Source organism: Somniosus microcephalus, chromosome 15 (assembly GCF_052327205.1).
Source record: "Somniosus microcephalus isolate GS21.2 chromosome 15, FLI_Smic_1.0, whole genome shotgun sequence".
Classification (NCBI taxonomy): Eukaryota; Metazoa; Chordata; class Chondrichthyes; order Squaliformes; family Somniosidae; genus Somniosus; species Somniosus microcephalus.
The window spans coordinates 119,277,986-119,303,690 of record NC_141001.1 but is presented as its reverse complement, the minus strand read 5'-3'; the positions used below and the strand labels follow the sequence as shown (position 1 = coordinate 119,303,690).

General features: G+C 47.5%; 1 protein-coding gene across 3 annotated transcripts in view; it reads right to left on the bottom strand.

Annotated features, from left to right (window-relative positions):
• The window catches only part of LOC147107180 (uncharacterized), a 28,071-nt gene extending 3,318 nt beyond the window's left edge, over window positions 1-24,753 (bottom strand). Inside the window, exons 1-2 of one of the 3 annotated variants that reach the window (XM_086008356.1) lie at window positions 24,167-24,753; window positions 223-321 (exon numbers count right to left, since the gene is read on the bottom strand). In XM_086008356.1, the coding sequence (XP_085864482.1) occupies window positions 223-314 (92 nt within the window). In that variant the 5' untranslated portion in view covers window positions 315-321; window positions 24,167-24,753. Of the gene's footprint in view, window positions 1-222; window positions 322-747; window positions 1,005-8,488; window positions 8,553-24,166 lie in introns of those variants that run through there. The other 2 variants (XM_086008355.1, XM_086008354.1) reach the window with 2 other exon arrangements.
• Window positions 24,754-25,705: the final 952 nt, after the last annotated feature.

Sequence of the window (25,705 nt, the reverse complement as noted above, 5' to 3'; positions counted from 1 at the left end):
AATCTGGAAATAAGATGAATATAGATCTTAAACACAAATCTGGAAATAAGACAAATATAGATCTTAAACACAAATCTGGAAATAAGACAAATATTGATCTTAAACACAAATCTGGAAATAAGATGAATATAGATCTTAAACACACAGTGAGCGACTGTGCAGTATTTATGAAGCGAATATACAATAAAACATGAATTGTTTGTGATTTTCTGGATGATTTACCTCATTGGCCGACTCTCCGAGACTAAAGCGGTGCACAGGGTGCACAGAACGATCAAACTCTGTGTCTCGCACCGATTTCCAAGCGAGCCCATTCTGAGACTGTTAAAAAAAAACACCATCACAATCGATCAACAGACACCCTCAGAGAACATCAATAAAAGGACACGTTTATGAAGCTGATCTAACCAAAAGGGGCACCGTGCTATCTGGGATGAGATTTAAACAGGGGGTATCAGTGATTTGCATCCACTTGCTCAAGTTAGTGACAACAAGCATCAATTCGCCCGATCCATTGACGAGGTGCCTGCCAGGCTGTTGCACCTTCTCGCTTAAAGCGTTGCAACTGTCTGAGGTTTTCTGCTTTTCGATATCTCAAGAGAGCAGCTCAGAACTTCAAAGCCAGGTTGCAATGATCTGTACCCCACCACAGCCCCTTGTTTCACTCGGAGGCTAAAGGCATTGCATGTTCTGGCAACGTCTTAACAAGCTCAGGAACACAACTGTGCTCTGACCTGTCATACTCACCAAAAATCGACCTGCTGATGGATTTGCAATCCCTTGATTGTGTTTGTTGCTGGGACAGCTTGCTCAGATTGCCAGTGGCTCATTGTGGGGTTTTTTTTATATATGGGGTGGGGTGGGGGTTGAATTTTTCAAGCACTGATCACAGAACCCATCTAATGTGCACTGTAGATGTCAGATCATCCTGTCTGTCAATCTGACGTGTGCATCAGGGCATTGAACTCAGCAGAGTCTGTGCTGCCTCTATAAATCCCCATCCCTGCCGCCTGAAATGTGTCATGAGATCACACAGCACAGAAGGAGGCCATTCGGCCCATCGTGCCTGTGCCGGCTCTTTGAAAGAGCTCTCCAATTCGTCCCCCTCCCCCGGCTCTTTCCCCCATAGCCCTGCACTTCTTTTCCCTTCAAGCATTTCTCCAATTCCCCTTTTGAAAGTTACTATTGAATCTGCTTCCACCGCCCTTTCAGGCAGCGCGTTCCAGATCACAACAACTCGCTGCGTTAAAAAATCTCCTCAGCGCCTCTCTGGCTCTTTCACCAATTATCTTAATTCTGTGTCCTCTGGTCACCGGCCCTCCTGCCAGCGGAAACAGTATCTCCCTATTTACTCTGTCAAAGCCCCTCATAATTTTGAACGCCTCTATTAAATCTCCCCTTAACCTTCCCTGCTCTAAGGAGAACAATTCCAGCTTCTCCAGTCTCTCCACATAACTAACGTCTCTCATCCCTGGAACCATTCCGGTAAATCTCCTCCGCACCCTCTCCAAGGCCCTGACATCCTTCCTAAAGTGCGGTGCCCAGAATTGGACACAATACTCCAGCCGAACCAGTGTTTTATAAAGGTTCATCATAACATCCTTGCTCTTCTACTCTATGCCTCGATTTATAATTTCATCATTTTTAAATAAATCATATTTTTTAAATCTGAAATTAAGTAAGCATGCACACCATTAATTAATAATGGAACGATGCTTCAATATACATCAATAAATCTGTTTTTCCCCCTAAAATAATAGAACTTACAGCAAAATGCCTGCAGTGTTTTAAAAGCATTCACCTCTTGACAGAACCTCTACATGGTTACAATCTAGATTTAGAGGTAGAGAAGATGTTTCCACTTGTGGGGGAGAGCAGAATTAGGGGCCATAAATATAAGATAGTCACTAATAAATCCAATAGGGAATTCAGGAGAAACTTCTTCACCCAGAGAGCGGTGAGAATGTAGAACTCGCTACCACAGGGAGTGGTTGAGGTGAATAGCAGAGATACATTTAAGGGGAAGCTGGATAAACACACGAGGGAGAAAGGAATAGAGGGATATGCTGATGGGGTGAGATGAAGAGGGGTGGGAGGGGCTGGTGTGGAGCATAAACACCGGCACGGACCAGATGGGCCGAATGGCCTGTTTCTGTGCTTTAAATACTTTGTAATTTAAAGCCACAAGAGTTGCTTAGGATCGAGGCATTGGCCTCGCAGCCTCTGAGGACGTGCTTTCTTGGTCCTCTCTTTCAGCCTCCAAATTGCAACACCCTGGAGCTGCAAGGAGGAGAGTTGCTGATTTCTAACGGGGTCCGAGTTGAGAAGGGACCATTCACTGCAACAACACACTCTTGCGATAAAGCCCTCCAACATTGACCCTACAGCCCTGGTGCTGGACATGGACTTCACCAGCCCAAGCCCTTTCCTCTGACCAATGCATGGACTTAGAATCAGCATTAGCCAGGTTGAACTGCCAAGTATTCCCGTTCTAAAGGAGATTGCACTCAGAGCAAGCAGTCATTGAAAGCGACACCAGCAGAACTGCTCAACATTGTGTCCACAGAAGGTGATTCATTGGGTTTATTTGGGATCCGGGGGCATGATCAAGTAAATAAGGAGAAATTGTTTCCAGTGGCAGGAGGGTCGGTAACCTGAGGACACAGGTTTAAGGTGATTGGCAAAAGAACCAGAGGGGGAGGTGAGGAGAACTTTCTTTACACAGCGAGTTGTTGTGATCTGGAACGCGCTGCCTGAAAGGGCGGTGGAAGCAGATTCAATAATAACTTTCAAAAGGGAATTGGATAAATACTTGAAAAGGAAAAATTTGCAGGGCTGTGGGGAAAGAGCCGGGGGGAGTGGGACTAATTGGAGAGCTCTTTCAAAGAGCCGGCACAAGCACTGTAGTGTATGTAACCGTTCCACCTTTAAGAGAACCGTTCCACCTTTAAGAGAACTATTTTAAGAGTTGCACTACTTTATCTTGGCTGCTGTATACTGTAATACCGGTGGTGACCACACCGGTATATAAGTGCTGTGTAATGATTTATTGGGCAGTTCCGCCCTGACCCTCGACTAGTAAAGACCTGTTAAAGTTTACTCTTGTGGTCTGTGTAGTAATTCTCAATATAACACACAGACTTAACAGTGGCGACGAGTACGATCTTACCCTGCGGCAGAGATACATCCAAGGCAGTTTAACGGGCGTCGAGAGGAGGCATCCGCCCTCATCATTCTGCTGAGAGAAGACTCGGGTCTGCAGAGCACAGGAAGAATTCTGACACGAAGCCTTCCATCAGCAACAGGCAGTGATCATCCCTTCTATCACGGTGGTGGGTAAGCCGATCAGCGACGAGCAGCAAGTCGGCCACGTTGACTGTGAAGTAGGGGAGGGAAAAACGGAGGATATAAGGGCGGAGAACTCGACCACGGCCGGGGAAAAGAGCCGGACAGAAGTCGGGGCCAGAGGCGCTGAGACTGGGGCAGCGTAAGGCACGGGAGCCGCGGTGAATGCAAACGCAGCCGGTGCGAAAGACCGGGCTGCAAGCGGGCTGGGAGACGCAACAGCATCGAGAGAGAGCTCGACCACGACTGGTGAAAAAGACCAGGCAGCTACCGAGGCCGCGAGGCGCAGCGACCGGGTCAGCGTAAGGCGCGGGAGAAAATAAAACAAAAAAACCGCGGAGAACTCAGCCGCAGCCGGGGGAAAGGACCGGACTGCAAGAGGGGCTGGGAGGCATGACTTGAAAACTGCTGGGGAGGGCGAATGCAGCAATACGGCAATCGCCATTACAGCCAGCGGGGGAGAAAGGCAAACGCGGGAAGCCGCCATTTTCGTAGGCGGGGGAAGAAGACGAGCGCGGGAAGCCGCCATTTTCGTAGGCAGGGGAAGAAGACGAGCGCGGGAAACCGCCATTTTGAAAAAAAAAAGAAAAGAAAAATTTCTTTGTGTTTCTCAAGAAGGTTGCGAAGATGCCTAAGCGTGGTAACATCAATGATTTCGATCCCGATGTTGAAGATTGGGCCACGTATGTAGAACGCATAGAGATATATTGTAAGGCAAATAAAATATCAGATGAAGATAAAGCACTAACCTTACTAAACTCAATGGGTGCGAAGACATACGGGCTATTGAAGCATCTTCTATCACCAGCTAAACCGGCGGATCAGACTTTCGCTAAAATTGTTGCTGTCCTGAAAAATCATTTGAACCCCACGCCGCTGATGTTAGCGGAACGATTTAAATTTTATGCGAGAACGCAACTGAAAGAGGAAAGCAACGCGGAGTATTTAATTGAACTGCGTAAGCTAGCGAAATACTGCCAGTTTGGGGAAAGCCTGACAGAGGCACTGAGAGACAAATTTGTGTGTGGATTGTCGAAAGAAGGAACACAAAAGCGGCTGCTTGAAGAGAATGATCTTACACTTGATAAGGCTGTCTCTATTGCAACATCGCACGAAGCCGCAGCGAGAGGCACTGCGGAAATGCAGCTGAAGGCAGCGGTACTCAGCGTAGATCAAATGGCTTCGGGTACAACGAAATGTTATCGTTGTGGGAAGACAACACACAATCAGAACCAATGCTGGTTTAAAAACCAGGAATGTAGAAAATGTGGCAAGCTTGGTCACATAGCTAAAGTATGCCGGTCAGGAAAGAAGACCAGCAACAAAAAGTCACCGCAGGAAAAGTGCAGAAAGGTACATAAGGTGGCTGAGAAGAGTTCGGATGAACAGAATTCGGATTCAGACTCCAATAGCAAGGAACTGGGTAGTCTGAGAATTCACAACGTGAGTAAGGAAGCTGACCGACAAACTATCTGGGTCACACTGCAGATAGCAGGAGTCCAAATGAAGATGGAATTGGACACCGGATCGGCATTGACGGTCATGAATAAGCAAGATTACAAAAGGTTATTCAAACATATTCCCCTACGGGATACGAAGATAGTATTGCAGACATACACGGGGCAAAGAGTATTCCCCATCGGGAAGATAAAAGTCAAGGTGGTACACAAGGGCAAAGAACACCAAGGAATGGACTTATATGTACTACCTGAGGGAGGTCCACCACTTCTGGGATGGGAGTGGATCAGGAAAATAAATATGGACTGGCACTCCCTAAACGCAATAACGGTAGATTCCGAGAAAAAAGATGTCAAACCTGAACGATTGTCCAGAATATTGGATGAGGCTAAAGAGGTGCTCCAACAGGGACTGGGAACACTGAGAGGAATTAAGGCAAAAATCAAGATTGCAGAACATGCAACCCCAAAATTTTTCAAAGCCAGACCGGTACCTTATGCGATACGACCTGCTGTGGAAGCTGAGCTGGAAGGGCTAGAACGTTCAGGAGTACTGTCTAAGGTGGACTGGAGTGAGTGGGCCACGCCCATTGTTCCCGTCATGAAGCGTTCATCGAGTAACAAGCCAGGGGAACCGGGGAAGGTCCGCATCTGTGGAGACCTCAAGATCACAGTTAATCCGGTGCTTCACACGGTGCAATATCCGCTTCCGCGGATTGAGGATATCTTTGCTTCATTGTCTGGCGGGAAACGCTTCACCAAGATAGACCTGGCGCAAGCGTACTTACAGATGGAAGTTGAGGAAGAGTCGGGCCAGTATCTCACAATCAACACACACAGAGGCTTGTATCGATATAATAGAGTGGTTTTTGGAGTGGCTTCGGCTCCAGCAATTTGGCAGAGGGCCATGGAGCAGGTATTACAGGGAATTCCAAGCACTCAATGTTACTTGGACGATATCCTGATTACAGGAGATGACGATGAGGAACACCTTGCAAATTTGAAACTGGTGCTCACCAGGTTGAAGGAATATGGCCTTCGAGTTAATCACCAGAAATGTGAGTTCTTTCAGAAACGGATCTCGTACTGTGGTCATGTCATTGAGCAGGAGGGGCTGCACAAGTCACCTGACAAGATCAAAGCTGTTGTGAAGGCTCCCGCTCCGGAAAATGTATCCCAGTTGAGGTCGTTCCTAGGGTTGATTAACTATTACCATAAGTTTCTGCCAAATCTATCCACGGTGCTGCATCCGCTGAATGCTCTTTTGCAGAAAGAAGTACCATGGAAGTGGAGCGAGGACTGTAAGAAGGCCTTTCGCAAAAGCAAGGCATTGATCACCTCAGAGGAAGTGTTGGCTCACTTCAACCCAACGCTACCTATTCGTTTAGCTTGTGATGCTTCTCCTTATGGTATTGGAGCAGTACTCTCACACAAGTTGCCAAATGGCTCGGAAAGGCCAGTCGCATTTGCATCCAGATCATTGACCTCCGCTGAGCGCAACTATGCTCAGATAGATAGGGAGGCTCTCAGCCTGGTGTGGGGAGTAAAGAAGTTTAATCATTACCTGCAGGGCCAGAAGTTTACACTGCTGACAGACCACCAGCCGTTGGTGTCCATATTCAACCCTAAAAAGGGCGTTTCCATTATGACAGCGCAAAGGCTACAGAGGTGGTCCCTTTTCCTAGGGGCACACCAATATGACATTGAATACAAAGGATCAAAACAGCATGGGAATGCTGACGGTTTATCGCGCCTACCGTTGCCAACGGCAGAAGAGGCGCCTACAGTGCACCCAGTGGAGATGTTCCACTCAACCATAGTGGAATGTCTACCAGTAACAAATTCTACGATCGAAAAGGAAACAAGAAATGACCCGACTCTCTCACGAGTCTACGATTTAACGGTGAAGGGATGGCCAGCACATGGCGAACCACTGTTGCCAGCATTCTCGCAAAGAAGAGAACAGCTGTCAGTGTGCTGAGGAACTTTGATGTGTGGATCCAGAGTGGTGATTCCACCCAAACTCCAGCATAAAGTGCTAAAGGAGCTTCACGAGGGGCATCTGGGTGGAGTGAAAATGAAGAACCTAGCCAGAGCGTTTGTGTGGTGGCCAGGTATCGATGGAGACATCGAAGAAATGACCAAGAGCTGTTTAGGATGCCAGAAGGTCCAAAACGCCCCACCACAAGCCCCTCTATATCCATGGGAGTGGCCCTCATCTCCATGGCAAAGGGTACATATCGACTTTGCTGGCCCATTTATGGACTCAATGTTCCTAATCGCGGTGGATGCACACTCCAAGTGGCCGGAGGTAATAAAGATGTCCTCCACCACCACGGAAAAAACCATCACAGTATTAAGGACCATATTTGCCAGGAATCGGCTGCCGGAACAGATCTGTTCTGATAATGGACCGAAATTTGTGTCCGAAGAATTCAGGAAGTTCTTAAAAAACAATGGGGTTAAGCACTACACGTCCGCCCCATACCATCCCGCCACCAATGGATTAGCTGAAAGGTTTGTCCAGACCTTCAAGAAGGCCATAAAGGCCATGGGTAATGAAGACATAAATCTACAACATAAGGTAGATAACTTCTTGTTGGCGTACAGGAATGCAACACGTGGTTACAAACCAAACTCCCGCCATGATGTTTTTCAATAGAAGACTAAGATGTCGGCTGGATTTGATCAAGCCAAACATCAGAAGGGACGTAGAGAACCGGCAATTTCAAGGCATGAATGAAAGGCCAACTAGCACCTTCCAGATAGGTCAACAAGTTTTGGCCCGGGACTACCGTACCGAGAAATGGCAGCCTGGAACTATTTGCACGCGACTAGGACCGCTGATGTATACCGTGGACATTGGTGAAAGCATAATAAGGCGCCATGTTGACCAGATCATAAGGTCATCCGAAAAGGGACAACCTACTCCACAACTCGATACGCCTAATGATGAAGTCGAGATACCCATAGTATCTACCTCCGATCCGGTGATACTGGAACCAGATGAACCCGACACTGGCATTCAAGCCGAATCGACCTTGCCAAAAGAACCTACTACACCACCGAAAACTACTACACCACCGAGGCATTATCCGGACCGAGTCAGGAAGCCTCCAGAGGGACTGAATCTGTGAACTGTTTTTACATGAAGTTGTGTATATATGTTATTATGTTATGTTAATGGGGAATATATACTGTTAAGCTAAAAAGGGAGGATTGTAGTGTATGTAACCGTTCCACCTTTAAGAGAACCGTTCCACCTTTAAGAGAACTATTTTAAGAGTTGCACTACTTTATCTTGGCTGCTGTATACTGTAATACCGGTGGTGACCACACCGGTATATAAGTGCTGTGTAATGATTTATTGGGCAGTTCCGCCCTGACCCTCGACTAGTAAAGACCTGTTAAAGTTTACTCTTGTGGTCTGTGTAGTAATTCTCAATATAACACACAGGCTTAACAGGCACGATGGGCCGAATGGCCTCCTGCTGTGCTGTGCAATTCTGTGATTATTGTGCCTGGCTGTACAGCATCACCCGAGCTCGTCACATTGAGTGAAGTCCCGCGGGTTCCATTACGGGTGTGTGATTCTCTACCCCCGTCAACCCCCAGCCCCCAAACACCACAACCCCCCACCGCTCCCCCACCCGCCCCCCCACCCATCGCGATTTTGATCTACTCACCACCCTCTGCGTAAAGTAGTTGAATCTAAACTGGCTGTGTACCGCACCATTCCTTCTTCGAGACCTAATTTAAGAATAACAACATACTTTTTTTTGCACCGAGAGGTTGAAATTAAGCGCCTTGCGCTATAAATAAAGCGACTGGCGTTATTTTAAGAATGCTAAATGACATTTTCGGGCAAAGAATTACACATCAGTTGACTATGAGGCAGGTTTTCTAAATGTAGCACGAGGAATGAAGATCTGTCATGACTCAGGGGTAATCCTGGAATGATGTGACAATCATTGGGCCTTCAATGCACTTTGATAGGATGGCCTTCTGTCATGTTATGTGTTCTCTGAAGGATGAGACATCTGACAGGACAGGTAACATTTGCGCCACACAATGCCAGGCAACAAGCGAGAGTCTAACCACCGCCCCTTGACATTCAGCGGCATTATCATCACCGACTCCCCCACCATCAACATCCTGGGGGGTCACCATTGACCAGAAACTTAACTGGACCAGCCACATAAATACTGTGGCAACAAGAGCAGGTCAGAGGCTGGGTATTCTGCAGCAAATGTCTCACCTCCTGACTCCCCAAAGCCTTTCCACCATCTACAAGGCACAAGTCAGGCGTGTGATGGAATACTCTCCACTTGCCTGGATGAGTGCAGCTCCAACAACACTCAAGAAGTTCGACACCATCCAGGACAAAGCAGCCCGCTTGATTGGCACCCCATCCACCACCTTAAACATTCCTTCCCTCCACCACCGGCATACTGTGGCTGCAGTGTGTACCATCTACAAGATGCACTGCAGCAACTCGCCAAGGCTCCTTCGACAGCACCTCCCAAACCCGCGACCTCTGCCACCGAGAAGGACAAGGGCAGCAGGTGCATGGGAACACCGCCACCTCCAAGTTCCCCTCCAAGTCACACACCATCCCGACTTAGAAATATATCAGCCGTTCCTTCATCATCACTGGGTCAAAATCCTGGAACTCCCTCCCTAACAGCACCGTGGGAGTACCTTCACCACACAGACTGCAGCGGTTCAAGAAGAAGGTGTAGTCTTAGAGTGTACCTGTAGGATTTAGTAAACATTGGCCAAGAAATTCGGGATGGAGGTTTTCCGCGGGCGCAAGCCCCCGACCTGCGTGGGATTCCGATCCTAGGCCTCCTTCAACTGCTGGTGCGCAGTGCTTGCGTATCCCAGGGGCGCAGTTAGTTTGCAGCATCCCCTGGGATCACGTGGGCCATGGGGAGCCAATCGGAGCAGGGAATTTCCATTCATAGATTTGACAGGAAGACCTGTCAAATCTATGAATAGAGATCGGCCCCAAAACCTAAGTAAAACTTCAAATAAATTTTTTTTTTAAACATCACATTTTTAAAATAACTATTAATTACATAAATTAACTATTTTAAACAAAAATTTAAATTTTTGAAAATATTAATTAAAGTTTTTAACGGGGCTAAAAATAAACTTACTTTTCTTTAAAGTATTTTAAAATAATAAACCTGTGGAAAAAATGTTTTAATTTTACTTAATTCACCACTTACCTTGTTAAAAGCAGGCCTTGCGACTGCTTTTTCCACACGTAACTGCAAGGGACTTACCCGCACTGAAGAACCTGCGAAAAAAGTGGAAGTTCCAGGCGTACACGCTGCCTCTCCGGCGCACGCGTTTGACCTCCGAACCCCTTCTTTCAAGGGAACGAAAGTTCCGGTTTCCAGTGCATGCGCGAAACCGGCACTTCCGTTGGCCTTACGGGTGGGTACACAGCGCGCACTCACCTGTGGGGACCCGAATTTCTGGCACACTATTAAGATTCTATAACCATTATTATATAACTATAATATGTGAAATTGTATGTTAAAAACCTAAAAAGCCTGTATAAAATGGCAAATGGCTGAGACCAAAGCTGGATGGGAATTATGCCAACCTGACTAAAGACCTCTGTTAGAAATTGATGTAATTCTGTAAAATGGTCTGTTAAGTAAACAGGGAGATAGTGGGGAACAAGGAAATTCAGCAACATTGTAAAAGGAGATAGGGGGCTGGAGACAGTCACCACTCCCCGTCTTCTCAAAAATGCAGAACCGGCTAAACAATGAACTGATTAAAAAGCAAGAAGGCATCTGTGAGAATTTAGTGTGATGGTTGTTCTCAGATAAGGAGAGCTTGCTTACTGACTGCCACGTAGGCAAAATTGAGGAAAAAAAGGTATAACTGAACAGATATTGAACACCGAAAGCAGCGCGAAGCCAGAGGAAGAAGAAGAAGCTTCAGTCAACAGAACACAGCAAGAGAATAAAGAGATAGCGCCGCAGTCACTCGGAAGGAATGCCAGGGTTCGATGAACAGACTGCGACTATCTTCTTGTTCAGTATTACTTCTTTGTACTGGATATTTAATGCTCAATAAACCTGTTTTACTGATACACAATATACCAGTACCCGGAGTGGTTTGTGTAGCCATGGACAAATTATTATAAAGAGCTTTTAAAAGCTACAGAGGCTCACCACCACCTTCTCAAGGGACAGCTAGGGATGGGCAATAAATGCCAGCCTTGCCAGAGACGCCCACTGATGTAAGAAAATGACTAGGCACTTGGTCTGAGTATTAAGCAAAGCTTTAATCAACTGTTTTACAACGTGGAGGTCTAGTTGTGTCCTTCACTAGTTCCTGTTAAAGAACGTCCTGAGCAAGCTGGGCCCATGCCCGAGTATTTATACTCTCCCTGGACAGCGCCACCAGCAGGCCGCCCAGTATTATTACATAAGTCATTTTCACATGAATGGCAAGATTCATATCACCCGCATCCTGAGAACGAAAAGAAAAAAAAGGTGTCTGAGTGAATGATGGGGGAGCGCGAGCAAGTGTAAGACCTTGGAATAAAGGTGAGCATATTCAGACCAGCGAAAGTGTTGCTTAATGGGTGGCCGCTGCCACAAGGTAGCAAGCCCCTCGAGTCTCAAATTAATTACCTGCTGGTTGCTATGAACCTGTTGGCAGCCCATAGTAATTGCTGTGGAACTGCAGCCGACCTTTGATCAGCTGGTATTTGCCAGTCCTTGCGAGGGCACCTTGAGAAAGGTGTTTTGCTATGTTTCAGCCTCACAGCAGCCGGTGAGAGGCAAAACCAACTTTACCAACTGCCTTTAAAGTTTCTGGTGTGAGAAAGAGCTAACTCTGTCCCTTTAGATCTTTTTTGAACTGGGAAATTTCACCGTCACCATAGATTCTAGAACGGTTCCCGCGGATTGGAAGGCAGCAAATGTAACCCCACTATTTAAGAAAGGAGGGAGAGAGAAAACAGGGAACTACAGACCAGTTAGCCTGACATCAGTAGTAGGGAACAAGACCCTGCAAATCCATTGGCAGGATAGGCGCACCAATGTCAGTGTTCTCGCTCAGGCCAACACCCCCAGCATCGAAGCTTTGACCACGCTCAATCAGCTCCGATGGATGGGTCACATTGTCCGCATGCCCAATACGAGACTCCCAAAACAAGCGCTCTACTCGGAGTTCCGACGCGGCAAGAGAGCCCCAGGTGGGCAGAGGAAATGCTTCAAGGACACCCTCAAAGCCTCCTTGAAAAAGTGTAACATCCCCACCGACACCTGGGAATCCCTGGCTCAAGACTGCACAAAGTGGAGGAGGAGCATCCGGGAAGGCGCCGAACACCTCGAGTCTCTTCACTGGGAGCAAGCGGAAGCCAAGTGCAAACAGCACAAGGAGCGCACATCAACCCAAGTACCCCACCCAACCACCCCTTCAACCACCGTCTGCCCCACCTGTGACAGAGACTGTAGGTCCCGCATTGGACTCATCAGTCACCTGAGAACTCATTTTTAATGTGGAAGCAAGTCATCCTCAGTTCCGAGGGACTGCCTAAGAAGAAGAAGAGTAGGGAAAATGCTAGAATTTATTATTAAGGACATGGTAACAGGGCACTTAGAAAACGATAATAGGATTGGGCAGAGTCAACATGGATTTATGAAAGGGAAGTCGTGTTTGACAAATCTGTAAATGTATTTTGAGGTTGTAACTAGCAGAATCGATAAGGGGGAACCAGTGGATGTAGTGTATTTGGATTTTCAGAAGGCATTCGATAAGGTGCCACATAAAAGGTTATTAAACAAAATTAGGATCATGGCATTGGGGGTAATATACTAGCTTGGATTGAGGATTGGTTAGTGGACAGAAAACAGAGAGTAGGAATAAACGGCTCATTTTCGGGTTGGCAGGCTGTAACTAGTGCGGTACCACAAGGATCAGTGCTTGGGCCTCAGCTATTCACAATCTACATCAATGATTTGGATGAGGGGACCAAATGTAATATATCCAAGTTTGCTGATGATACAAAGCTGGGTGGGAATATAAGTTGTGAGGAGGATGCAAGGAGGCTTCAAGGGGATATAGACAGGCTAAATGAGTGGGCAAGAACACGGCAAATGGAATATAATGTGGAGAAATGTGAAGTTATCCACTTTGGTAGGAAAAATAGAAAAGCAGAATATTTTTTAAATGGTGAGAGATTGGGAAATGTTGGTGTTCAGAGGGACCTGGGTGTCCTTGTACACAAATCACTGAAAGTTAACATGCAGGTACAGCAAGCAATTAGGAAAGCAAATGGTATGTTGGCCTTTATTACAAGAGGATTTGAGTATAAGAGTAAAGGGCCTCGAAATTCAGTGGGCTGTGCCACCCGTTAGCGCCCAAAGAGGGCACTTAATGGGTTTTGCGCCACTGGCCACGCCTCCCGCTAAATTTAGCGGGATGTTAATGGCGGCGCTAACCGTTAGCGCTGCGCCACCACCGATGACATCATCGGTGTGCACAGCGCCCCGCTACCGCCCCGATCGCGAAATTTGGTAGTGCCCCCTGCTTTAACGCCGGTCGCAATTTGCGACCGGTTCAGGGGGGCCTACCTGCAGCGGTAGAGGCGCGGATGTGCGGGGCGGCCATTTTTTTTGCTGGCCGCCTGCCAGCACCTCTTCGCGCTGCCGTCCCCGGCCTCTTGAGCCCCCCCCGCTGCGTTGTGCCAGCTGTGTCCCAAGAGCCTGGCACTTCTCCTCGGTGCCGGGCTCTTTTGCCGGCACTCGCGATCGCCGATCGCGCTGCAGCAGGCCCCTCCCCTCTAAGAAGGGGAGGAAGGCCTGCAGTACCACAGCGCGCCGTGCCGCAGCGTGTGGCGCTGCGGCACGTTGCGCTGCGATTTTCAGTTGCAGCGCCCCAAGAGGGATGCGGGGCGCCTCGAGTAGCGCTGCGCTTCCGTCTGGGGCGCTGAAACTGAATTTCCGGCGGGCGTTCGCGTCTCCTTCCGGGGTGGTACTTCCGGCGCCCTGGCGAGGCGCCAGTGAATTTCTAGGCCCAGATGTCTTACTGCAATTGGCCCCTATTACTTTTTTTACTTATAATTTTTTCCACCCCTTTGTTTTGGGTCCTCCTTCCCCCCGCCCCCCTTTCCTTTTGTTTCTCTCTCTCACCTGGCAGCTGTCTCTTACCTGCCAGTACACTTCACACCTAATCTCAGCTGCCTTTTGTCTCCATGGGCCTATTACCATCTCGTCTGGCTTCGAATACCTTTTATTGTCTTTTTTTCTTCTTTTGTTCGATCGCAGTCTTGCCTTCGATCTATTTTCTTTTCTTTCCAGTTTTGAAGAAGGGTTTCAACCCGAAACGTCAACTCAAATTTCTCTCCACGGATGTTGCCTGACCTGCTGAGTTTTTCCAGCATTTTCTGTTATCCTGGAGTATTGTGTACAGTTTTGGTCTCCTTACCTAAGGAAGGATATACTTGCCATAGAGGGAGTGCAACGAAGGTTCACCAGACTGGTTTCTGGGATGGGGGGATTGCCCTATGAGGAGAGATTGAGTAGACTAGGCCTATATTCTCTAGAGTTTAGAAGAATGAGAGGTGATCTTATTGAAACATACAAATTTCTTACAGGGCTTGACAGGGCAGATGCAGGGAGGATGTTTCCCCTGGCTGGAGAGTCTAGAACCAGGGGTCACGGTCTCATAATAAGGAGTCGGCCATTTAGGACTGAGATGAGGAGGAATTTCTTCACTCAGAGGGTGGTGAATCTTTGGAATTCTCTACCCCAGAGGGCTGTGGAGGCTCAGTTGTTGAGTATATTCAAGACAGAGATTGATAGATTTTTGAATATTAAGGGAATCAAGGGATATGGGGATAGTGCAGGAAAGTGGAGATGAAGAAGATCAGCCATGGTCTTATTGAATGGCGGAGCAGGCTCGAGGGGCCAAATGACCGACTCCTGCTCCTATTTCTTATCTTCTTATGTTGGGACGAACTAATTAGGGTTAAGTTAGCAGACACTGATTAGCAATTTGACAGCAAAAGAAAACAATGAACTCAGTAACCAGGACTGCAATGACAGCATGTCACAATACTCCTGCCCCCTGCTGTGCTGATTGACTTCAGACACCGACATGTTTTGATGGCACGAGCTTAAATGAAATGCCCTTTGGGCCGGCATCAAATTCTAAAGCACTGCTGCACCGTTCCAGGCCCAGCCTCCTTGAAGGGAACCTTTCACCCCTGCTTGACAGCTTTAATTACTTCACCTCTGAGTTACGATCAGCATGCTAAGACGCACAAATGTCACGCACAGCAGTGTGGGAGGGCTGTCAATGAACCATGACATATGCAAAGGGGGACTTCTGCCAGCGACTGAACCTGTGCTGTCGGTGCGAGCGTCTGGGTGAAGCATGATTACGTCGCGCTGTCCTTACTGTTTGAACTGCGGGGGAATGCTGTTACAGAGCACATTAATCAAGTGCTTTGAATACGTTGCACTTCAATAACGTTACAGCATTAAACTAACTGCTTGCGTACAATAAACAAAGGGTGAGGGAAATGGCAACCCTTTTACAATTCTGACAAACCTCAAAAAATGTTTACGCTTAAACCTGAGGATTTACATAATTACATCGCAGTTTACTGTTGGTGATTTCTGCAGACAGTCTTTTGTCTTCAATCGCTATTTTAACGCAGGTGTTAACGCTGTGGCTCAGTGGGTAGCATTCCTGCCTCTGAGTCGGAAGGTTGTGGGTTCTAAATCCCACTCCAGAGACTTGAGTACAAAAATCTAGTGCTGACAATCCCAGTGCAGTGCTGAGGGAATGTTGCACTGTCGGAGGTGCAGTACTGAGGGAGTGCCGCACTGTCGGAGGTGCCATCTTTTGGATGAGACGTTAAACCGAGGTCCCGTCTGCTCTCTCAGGTGGATGTAAAAAAAATCCCACGGCCACTATTTTGAAGAAGAGCAGGAGAGTGTGTCCTGGGGCCAATATTTATTCCCTCAATCAACATCACTAAAACAGATTATCTGGTCATTATCACATTGCTGTTTGTGGGAGCTTGCTGTGCGCAAATTAGCTGCCGCGTTTCCTACATTACAACAGTGACTGCACTTCAAAAATACTTCACTTGTTGTAAAGCGCTTTGGGACGGCCTGAGGTGGTGAAAGGCGCTGGAGAAATGCAAGTTCTTTTTTTACTTTCAAATTTTTCGTTGATTTTGTTCCCGGGATGTGGAGACATTTATTGGCCATCCTTAGTCGCCCTTCAGCTTGAGGTGAGCCAATCCTTGTGGTGATGTTTTGTAGCACTTTGTGTTTTTAAAACTGAGCGGATTGTTAGGCCATTAAGAGCCAAGCCCATATTATGGGACTGGAGTCACTTGTAGGTTCCCTTCCCTGAAGGACATTAGCGAACCGATTGGGTTCTTGTCATAACAACAATCATAGTGCAATGAGGTTCAATATCTACCTCACTGTGCCTCATGACTTCGTGTCGTCTGCAAACCGGGATAGACAACTCTCTATTCCTTCATCCAAGCCATTGATATACTGGGTGAAAAGCTGTGGCCCCGGCACAGATCCCTGGAGAACACCACTTGTCACATCCCGCCAATCGAGAACGTTCAGTGTAGTTACTTCTTGGTTAATGGCCTTCCTATAATGGGGCACCCAGAACTGGACACAGTGCTCTAACTGTGACCTAACCAATGTTCTGCACAAACTCACCATTACTTCTTTACTTTTTTGTATGGCCCCTATTTATTGAACATAGCAACAGGAGCATCAGCGAGAGAGAAACTGCGAGAGACAGTGAAAGCGACAGACAGAGAGAGAGGCATAAAATGTGACGGAAAGAAAGACAGAGAGAGGTAGAGAGGTATACAGGCAGAGAGACAGTGAGGGAGGATGAAAGACAGAGTGGGACAGAGGGAGAGAGAGAGAGAGAGAACGGCAGGACTTGACTTTTTTAAATTTATTCACGGGATGTGGGCATCGCTGGCAAGGCCAACATTTATTGCCCATCCATAATCGCCCTTCAGAAGATGGTGGTGAGCCGCCTTTTTAAACCACTGCAGTCAGTGTGCTGGACTGGGCCAGAGGGCAGTTAAAAGCCAACCACATTGCTGTGGGTCCGGAGTCTCATATAGGCCAGACCGGGTAAGGACGGCAGATTTCCTGCCCAAAGCACACAACAATCCATTAGTTTCATGGTCACCATTAATGATACTAGCTTTTTATTGCAGATTTATTTAATTTAATAACTGAATTTAAATTTCCTAGCTGCTGTGGTGGGATTAGAACTCATGTGTCCAGATCAATTAGTCCAGGCCTCTGGATTACTAGTCCAGCAACTCCTGAGAAAATGAAGCAGTCCATGCCCGCATGCAGCAAGACCTGGACGACATTCAGGCTTGGGCTGAAAAGTGGCAGGTAACGTTCGCGCCACACAAGTGCCAGGCAATGACTATCTCCATCAAGTGAGAGCCTAACCACTGCCCCTTGACATTCGACAGCATTACCATCGCCGAATCCCCCACCATCAACATCTTGGGGGGGGTCACTATTGATCAGAAACTTAACTGGACCAGCCACATAAATACTGTGGCAGCAAGAGCAGATCAGAGGCTGGGTATTCTGTGGCGAGTGTCTCACCTCCTGACTCCCCAAAGGCTTTCCACCATCTACAAGGCACAAGTCAGGAGTGTGATGGAATACTCTCCACTTGCCTGGATGAGTACAGCTCCAACAATACTCAAGAAGCTCGACACCATCCAAGACAAAGCAGCCCGTTTGATTGGCACCCCATCCACCACCTTAAACATTCACTCCCCCCACCACCGGCGTACCGTGGCTGCAGTGTGTACCGTCTACAAGATGCACTGCAGCAACTCACCAAGGCTTCTTTGGCAGCACCTCCCAAACCCACAACCTCTTCCACCGAGAAGGACAAGGGCAGCAGGCGCATGAGAACACCGCCACCTCCAAGTTCCTCTCCAAGTCACGCACCATCCTGACTTGGAAATATATTGCCGTTCCTTCATCGTCGCTGGGTCAAAATCCTGGAACTCCCTCCCTAACAGCACTGTGGGAGTACCTTCACCACACGGACTGCAGTGGTTCAAGAAGGCAGCTCACCACCACCTTCTCAAGGGGGCAACTCGGGATAGGCAATAAATGCTGGGCTTACCAGCGACACCCACATCCCGGAATGAATTTTTACAAAATAACCACTATGCTATCGTACCCCTGTGAGATAGAGTGAAACGGGTGCTCGCAAGTCATTTTACATTTCTCACGATTTTTATTTCCACTGAAGTCGAAGAGCTGCCCACTTTACGCCATCGCACAAAGTCAAGATCTGCCCCAGAGAGTTATTCCTTTATTGGTTGATTGACAGAGTGCCAATGTAGTGATCGCCAGCCCAAAGGACTGAGGGGAGTGTCGTGGGGTTGCTATTTTAGGCGCTGGAAGGAGAAGGTCACAATATGGGATGATGTAATGCGCTCTTAAAGGGAAAGGCATCCTGAAAACCTCTCCATTGTCTGATCATTATCTGTGGCATGTGGGGAATGATGACCAGTGCATCTTTGTGAACCACCGTTCTGTCCGTCTCACCCCGAGTCAAGTTGCCAAAGGCCCGGAGTGAGCTCAGCTGGCAGCACTTTTACCTCTGAGTCAGAAGGACGTAGGTTCGAGCCCCACTCCAGATACTTTGGCCCACCACCTAGGCTGGCATTTCGAAACAGTCCCCCGGAATGCACATCCAGCGCCACGTGGGAAATCCGGGACGCTTCCCGTGTCCTGGACAACCACGTGTGCAGGAGGTGGTGTCGGCAGGAGGAGCTCGAGCTCCAGGTTTTGGAACTTGAGCAGCAGCTGGTGTCACTGCGGTGCATCTGTGAGGCTGAGAGCTACGTGGATAGCATGTTTCAGGAGGTGGTCACTGACGTAATAAAACTCACTACACACTTGGTTTGAGCGTAAAGCAAAGCTTTAATCAACTTGTTTCAGAACATGGAGGTCGAGTTGTATCCACTAGCTCCTTGTCTTTGCAAAATGTCCCTGGCAAGCTGGGGCCAACGCCCGAGTATTTATACTCCTTGGACGGCGCCACCAGCTGGCCGTCCAGCGTTATTTCATAGGTAGTTTCTCGATGATGAGATTTATGACAGTCACCTCGCAGAGTAAGAGTGTGCAGGCAGAGAGGGAATGGGTGACCGCCAGTCAGACAAGGAGGACCAGGCAGGTAGTGCAGGAATCCCCAGAGCGCATCTCGCTCTCCAACCAGTATTTACTGGTGGGGGTGATGGTTCCTCTGGGGAGTACAGCCAGAGCCAAGACCATGGCACCACAGGTGGCTCAGCTGTATGGGGGAGAGGAAGAAGATCGGGAAGGTAATAGTGGCAGGGGATTCGATAGTTAGGGGAACAGACAGGCGTTTCTGCGACCACAGACGTGACTCCAGGATGGTATGTTGCCTCCCTGGTGCCAAGGTCAAGGATGCCACTGAGTGGCTGCAGAACATTCTGAGGGTGGAGGGTGAACAGCCAGAGGCCGTGGTCCAGATCGGTACCAACAACATAGGTAGAAAAAGGGATGAGGTCCTGCAGGCAGATTTTAGGGAGCTTGGAGCGAGATTAAAAAGCAGGATCCCAAAGGTAGTAATCTCCGGATTACTCCCGGTGCCACGCATGAGTAAGTATAGAAATAGGAGGATAGAGCAGATGAATGCGTGGCTGGAGAGATGGTGCAGGAGGGAGGGCTTCAGATTGCTGGGACATTGGGACCGGTACTGTGGGAGGTGGTACCTGTACAGGCCAGACGGGTTGCACCTCAACAGAGCCAGGACCAATGTCCTCACGGGTTCGGGGGGTGGGGGGGGGTTTGCTAGAGCTGTTGGGGAGGGTTTAAACTAATTTGGCAGTGGGATGGGCACCAGGATGTAGCATTAGAAAGGAGAAACAATGGGCTCAAAGGATTGGGAGAGACAGCACTAGAGTAAGAAATAGTACGGTATGTGGGCAGCACGGTGGCATAGTGGTTAGCACTGTTGCCTCACAGCGTCAGGGACCCGGGTTCGAATCCGGCCTCGGGTGACTGTCTGTGTGGAGTTTGCACATTCTCCCCGTGTTTGTGTGGGTTTCCTCCGGGTGCTCCGGTTTCCTCCCACAGTCCAAAGATGTGCGGGTTAGGTTGATTGGCTATGATAAAATTGACCATTAGTGTTAGGGGGATTAAATACGTGGGGTTACGGGGATAGGGTGGGATATGTGTTGGTGTAGGGGTTACGGGGATCGGGTGGGATATGTGTCGGTGCAGGCTCGATGGGCCGAAATGGCCTCTATCTGCACTGAGGTTTCTGTGATTCTGTGATCTGTGATTAGGTGGGGTCAGACTAAGAGAGAATACAAGAAGGTCTAAGACAGGTTTACAGGGCATGTGTGTAAACGCATGAAGCGTGGTAAATAAGGTTGGTGAGCTACAGGCGCAGATAGCCACATGGGAATCTGCTGTCGTGGCGATAACGGAGACCTGGCTCAAAAAAGGGCAGGATTAGGTTTTAAATATTCCTGGATATAAGGTGTTCAGGAAAGATAGGGAAGGAAAGAAAGGAGGTGGGGTGGCAGTATTGATTAAGGAGAATGTTACAGTGCTGGAGAGAGAGGATGTCCTGGAGGGGTCATGGACAGAATCTATTTGGTTAGAGTTAAGAAATAATAGAGGTGCCATTACACTACTAGGTGTATTCTATAGGCCACCAACTAGTGGGAAAGATATGGGAAATTACAGAGAGGTGCAAGAAATATAGAGCAATAATAATGGGGGAACTTCAATTGTCCTAATATAGACTGGGATTGTAATAGTGTAAAGGGCAGAGAGGGGGAAGAATTTCTGAAGTGTGTTCAGGAGAACTTTCTTGATCAGTATGTTGCCAGCCCAACAAGGAAGGAGGCATTGCTGGATCTGGTTCTCGGGAATGAGGTGGGACAAGTGGAGCAAGTGTCAGTAGGGGAACATTTAGGGAACAGTGATCATAGTATCATAAGGTTTATATTTGCTATGGAAAAGGATAGGGAGCAATCTAGAGTAAAAATACTTAATTGAAGGAAAGCCAATTTCAGTGGGTTGAGAACGGATCTGGCCCGGGGAAATTGGAATCAAAGATTGGCAGGTAAAACTACAAACGAACAATGGCTGCCTTTAAAGAGATGGTTCAGGTACAGTCGAGGTACATTCCCACGAGGGGGAAAGGTAGGGCAACCAAAGCCAGTGCTCCCTGGATGACGAAAGAGATAGAGAGTAAGATGAAACAGAAAAATAGCATGTATGACAGATGTCAGGTTGAGAATACAATTGAGAATCTGGCAGAATATAGAAAGTTCAGAGAGGCAAAGAGAGAGTATGAGAATAGAATGGCAGCTAACATAAAAGGGAATCCAAAAGTCTTCTATAGGCATATGAATAATAAACAGGTAGTAAGAGGAGGGGTGGGGCCGATTAGGGACCAAAAAGGATACCTACGCATGGAGGCAGAGGGCATGGCCGAGGTACTAAATGAGTACTTTGCACCTGTATTCACCAAGGAAGAAGATGCTGCCAAAGTCATAGTGAAAGAGAAAGTAGTGGAGATACTGGATGAGATAAAAACTTATGAAGGGGAGGTACTAGAAAGACTGTCTGTATTTAATCTTGATAAGTCACCAGGACCAGATGAGATGCATCCTAGGATGCTGAGGGAGGTTAAGGAGGAAATCGCAGAGGTACTGGCCATAATCTTCCAATCCTCCTTAGATATGGGGGTGGTGCCAGAGGACTGGAGAATTGCAAATGTTACACCATTGTTCAAAAAAGGTTGTAAGGATAAACCCAGCAACTACAGGCCAGTCAGCTTAACCTCAGTAGTGGGGAAGCTTTTGGAAATGATAATCAGGGACAAAGTTAACAGTCACTCGGACAAGTGTGGATTAATTAAGGATTTGTTAAAGGCAAATCGTGTTAACTAACTTGATCGAGTTCTTTGATGAGGTAACAGAGAGGGTTGATAAGGGCAATGTGGTTGATGTGCTGTACATGGACTCCCAAAAGGCGTTTGATAAAGTGCCACATAATAGGCTTGCCAGCAAAGTTGAAGCCCATGGAATAAAAGGGACAGTGGCAGCATGGATACGGAATTGGTTAAGTGACAGGAAACAGAGAGTAGTGGTGAACGGTTGTTTTTCGGACTGGAGGAAGGTATACAGTAAGTAGTGTTCCTCAGGGGTCGATTTTAGGACCACTGCTTTTCTTGACAAATATTAATGACTTTGTCTTGGGTGTACAGGGCACAATTTCAAAATTTGCAGATGACACAAAACTTGGATGTATAGTGAACAGTGAGGAGGATAGTGATAGACTTCAAGAAGACATAAACAGGCTGGTGAAATGGGCGGACACGTGGCAGATGAAATTTAACGCAGAAAAGTGCAAAGTGATACATTTTGGTAGGAAGAACAAGGAGAGGCAATATAAACTAAAGGGTATAATTCTAAAGGGGTGCATGAACAGAGAGACCTGGGGGTACATGTGCACAAATCTTTGAAGGTGGCAGGGCAGGTTGAGAAAGCGGTTAAAAAAACATACAAGATCCTGTGCTTCATAAATAAAGGTATAGAGTACAAAAGCAAGGAAATTATGATGAACCTGTATAAAACACTGGTTCGGCCTCAACTGAAGTACTGTGTCCAATTCTGGGCATCGCACTTTAGGAAGGATGTGAAGGCCTTAGAGAGGGTGCAGAAAAGATTTACGAGAATGATTCCAGGGATGAGGGACTTCAGTTACATGGAGAAGCTGGGGTTGTTCTCCTTAGAGCAGAGAAGGTTGAAAGGTGATTTGATAGAGATGTTCAAAATCATGAGGGGTCTAGGCAGAGTAGATAGAGAGAAACTGTTCCCATTGGCGGTAGGGTCGAGAACCAGAGGACACAGATTTAAGGGGATTGACAAAAGAACCAAAGGCGACATGAAGAAAAACTTTTTTATGCAGTGAGTGGTTAGGATCTGGAATGCACTGCCTGAAAGGGTGGTGGAGGCAGACTCAATCGTGGCTTTCCAAAGGGAGTTGGATAAGTACCTGAAAGAAAAAAATTTACAGGGCTACGGGGAAAGGGCGAAGGGAGTGTGACTAGCTGAAGTGCTCCTGCAGAGAACCGGCACAGGCTCGATGGGCCGAATGGCCTCCTTCTATGCTGCAACCATCCTACGATTCTATGATTCTGAGGGAGTGCCGCACTGTTGGAGGTGCCGTCTTTCAGGTGAGACGTTAAACCGAGGCCCTGTTCAGGTGGATGTGAAATATCCCGTGATCCTACTACGAAGTAGTGACCTGGACAATATTCCTCCCTCAACCAACACCACCAAGAATAGACCGACTGGTTGTGGATCTCATTAGCTGTTGCCCCCCGCCGTGTTTACTCATATGACAGTGACTGAACTTCAAATGTATTTCAGTAGAGTGCAGGCCACTGGGATTAGTTTTGGACTGATCTGGTACAGGGCCAGAGTAGAGAGGATGGACTTCCTTCTGTGCTGTAACCATCAATGGTTCTATGGGTGCAAAGGGCTTTGGATGTGATAAGATGGTACTAAGAGACCTTGCTTTCTAGTCTTTTTTGTCATACTACGTCCCATGCAGAAGTTTCCAGGAGTATTGAATAATCCTATATGTGTATTGAATGGGTAATAAGGGAGGAGGCATTGAAGACAACAATAACAACAAGTTGCATCTATATGGCGCCTTTAACATAGTCAAATGTCCCAAAGGCGTTTCACAGAAGTGATTAGCAGACAGAATTTGACACCGAGCCACATAAGGAGATATTAGGGCAGGTGACCAAAAGCTTGTTCAACGAGGGAGGTTTTAAGGAGCATCTTAAAAGGATGAGAGAGAGGCGGAGAGGTTTAGGGAGGGAATTCCAGAGCTCAGGGCCCAGGCAGCTGAAGGCACGGCCGCCAATGGTGGAGCGAAAAAGAAAACAGCAATCGTTAATATATTCACCAAACTACTTGCGTACAAAATGATCTGCAAGAATGAAGAATTACTCGTTCCAATGCAATTATCGGTTCTGGCTAAACATGTTTTGTCAACATAACAACACCTCAACAGTAACCCACTGGCTGTGGGGCGCTGTAGGAGGTACTGAGGATGTGATATATATAAAAGGAAGGTCTTGCTTTCCTGCTTACCGTGATCCAAGTCTGTGCTGTGAATGACCTTTTCATGTCTCAAGAACAAAATGATGTGAGGTTAGAATTTCCACAGAGCCGATTTCAAACCCTGCCCGGAAACCGGGCAGTAAAAATCTCCCGGGTTACTTACCCGCCTGATACCTGTCAGGTGCCACCGTTCTGAATTTTAACCTGCTCTGCTGAGCATATGTCCTTCTTTGCACATTATGCAATACTGCAGTGTCGGAGGGGCCGTCTTTCGGACGAGACGTTAAACCGAGGCCCCCGTCTGGGCTCTCAGGTGGACGTTAAAGATGCCACGGCCAGTATTTCGAAGAAGAGCAGGGGGGAGTTCTCCCCGGTGTCCTGGGGCCATTATTTATCCCTCAATCAACTTCTCTAAAAATGAAAAATCAGATGATCTGGTCACTATCACATCGCTGTATGTGGGAGCTTGCTGTGCGCACATTGGCTGCCACGTTTCCCACATTACAACAGCGACTGCACTTCATAGAAATACTTCATTGGCTGTGAAGCGCTTTGGGACGTCCTGAAGTCGTGAAAGGCGCTGGAGAAATGAAAGTTGTGTCATTACTTAATTGGCCGTGTGTCTTTGCCGCCTGCCCTCTGGTACCGAGTACTGCTTGTGGCCATCAGATGACTCCTGGCATTTGAAACCACATTGCAACCTGTTGAAATGATTCGACTGTAAGTCCAGAGTTAACGTTATAACGCAGAGGGGTGCTAACAAGCTTGATGAGTGTCGCAGCCGGTTCTGCACATGAATTTTAAGCTCTTTCTTGTAATTAATGACAGATGAGGTGATTACGTTACCCTCCATGGCCTGCATCATGATGCCATTAACAAAGTCAACAAGCCTTCAAATGTCTATATACAGCTAATCACTCTCAAACGTCAATGATATACGCTTCCAAAAATAGGAAGTATGTTAGCTCGCCATCCATCACTGACAGGTAGCTGAATGTGATGAGACGTTAACAGTGCAGGTTCTCACGAAGGGCAGAGGCTTATTAGTGACCGCGCAGGGTGAGTCTCTTCTTTATGTTTGTGGGGTTTCGTAATCGGAATCGTTTAACAGGAACATTTAGCTGATGATGTGAGGGACAACAGACAACAGGTTAATGGTCTGTGAACGGTCCATTTTTACTTAAAGGAAAGAAAGACTTGCATTTCTCTAGCACCTTTCACCACCTCAGGACGTCCCAAAGCACATCACAGCCAATGAAGTACTTTTTGAAGCGTAGTCACTGTTGTAATGTAGGAAACGCGGCAGACAATTTGCACACAGCAAGCTCCCACAGACAGCAATGGAATAATACACTGATTAATCTGTTTTTGGTGATGTTGGTTAAGGGATAAATATAGGCCCCAGGACACCAGGGAGAACTCCCCTGCTCTTCTTCAAAGAATGCCGTGGGATCTTTAATGTCCACCTGAGAGAGCAGACGGGGCCTCGGTTTTAAAGTCTCATCCGAAAGACGGCACCTTCGACAGTGCAGCACTCCCTCAGTACTGCACTGGGAGTGTCGGCCTGGATTTTGTGCTCAATTCTCTGTTGTGGGACTTGAACCCACGACCTTCCGACACAGAGGCGAAAGCGCGACCCACTGAGACACGGCTGACATTGCCTACTGTACCTTCAACCTCCAGGGCTTGCAATTAGAAGTAA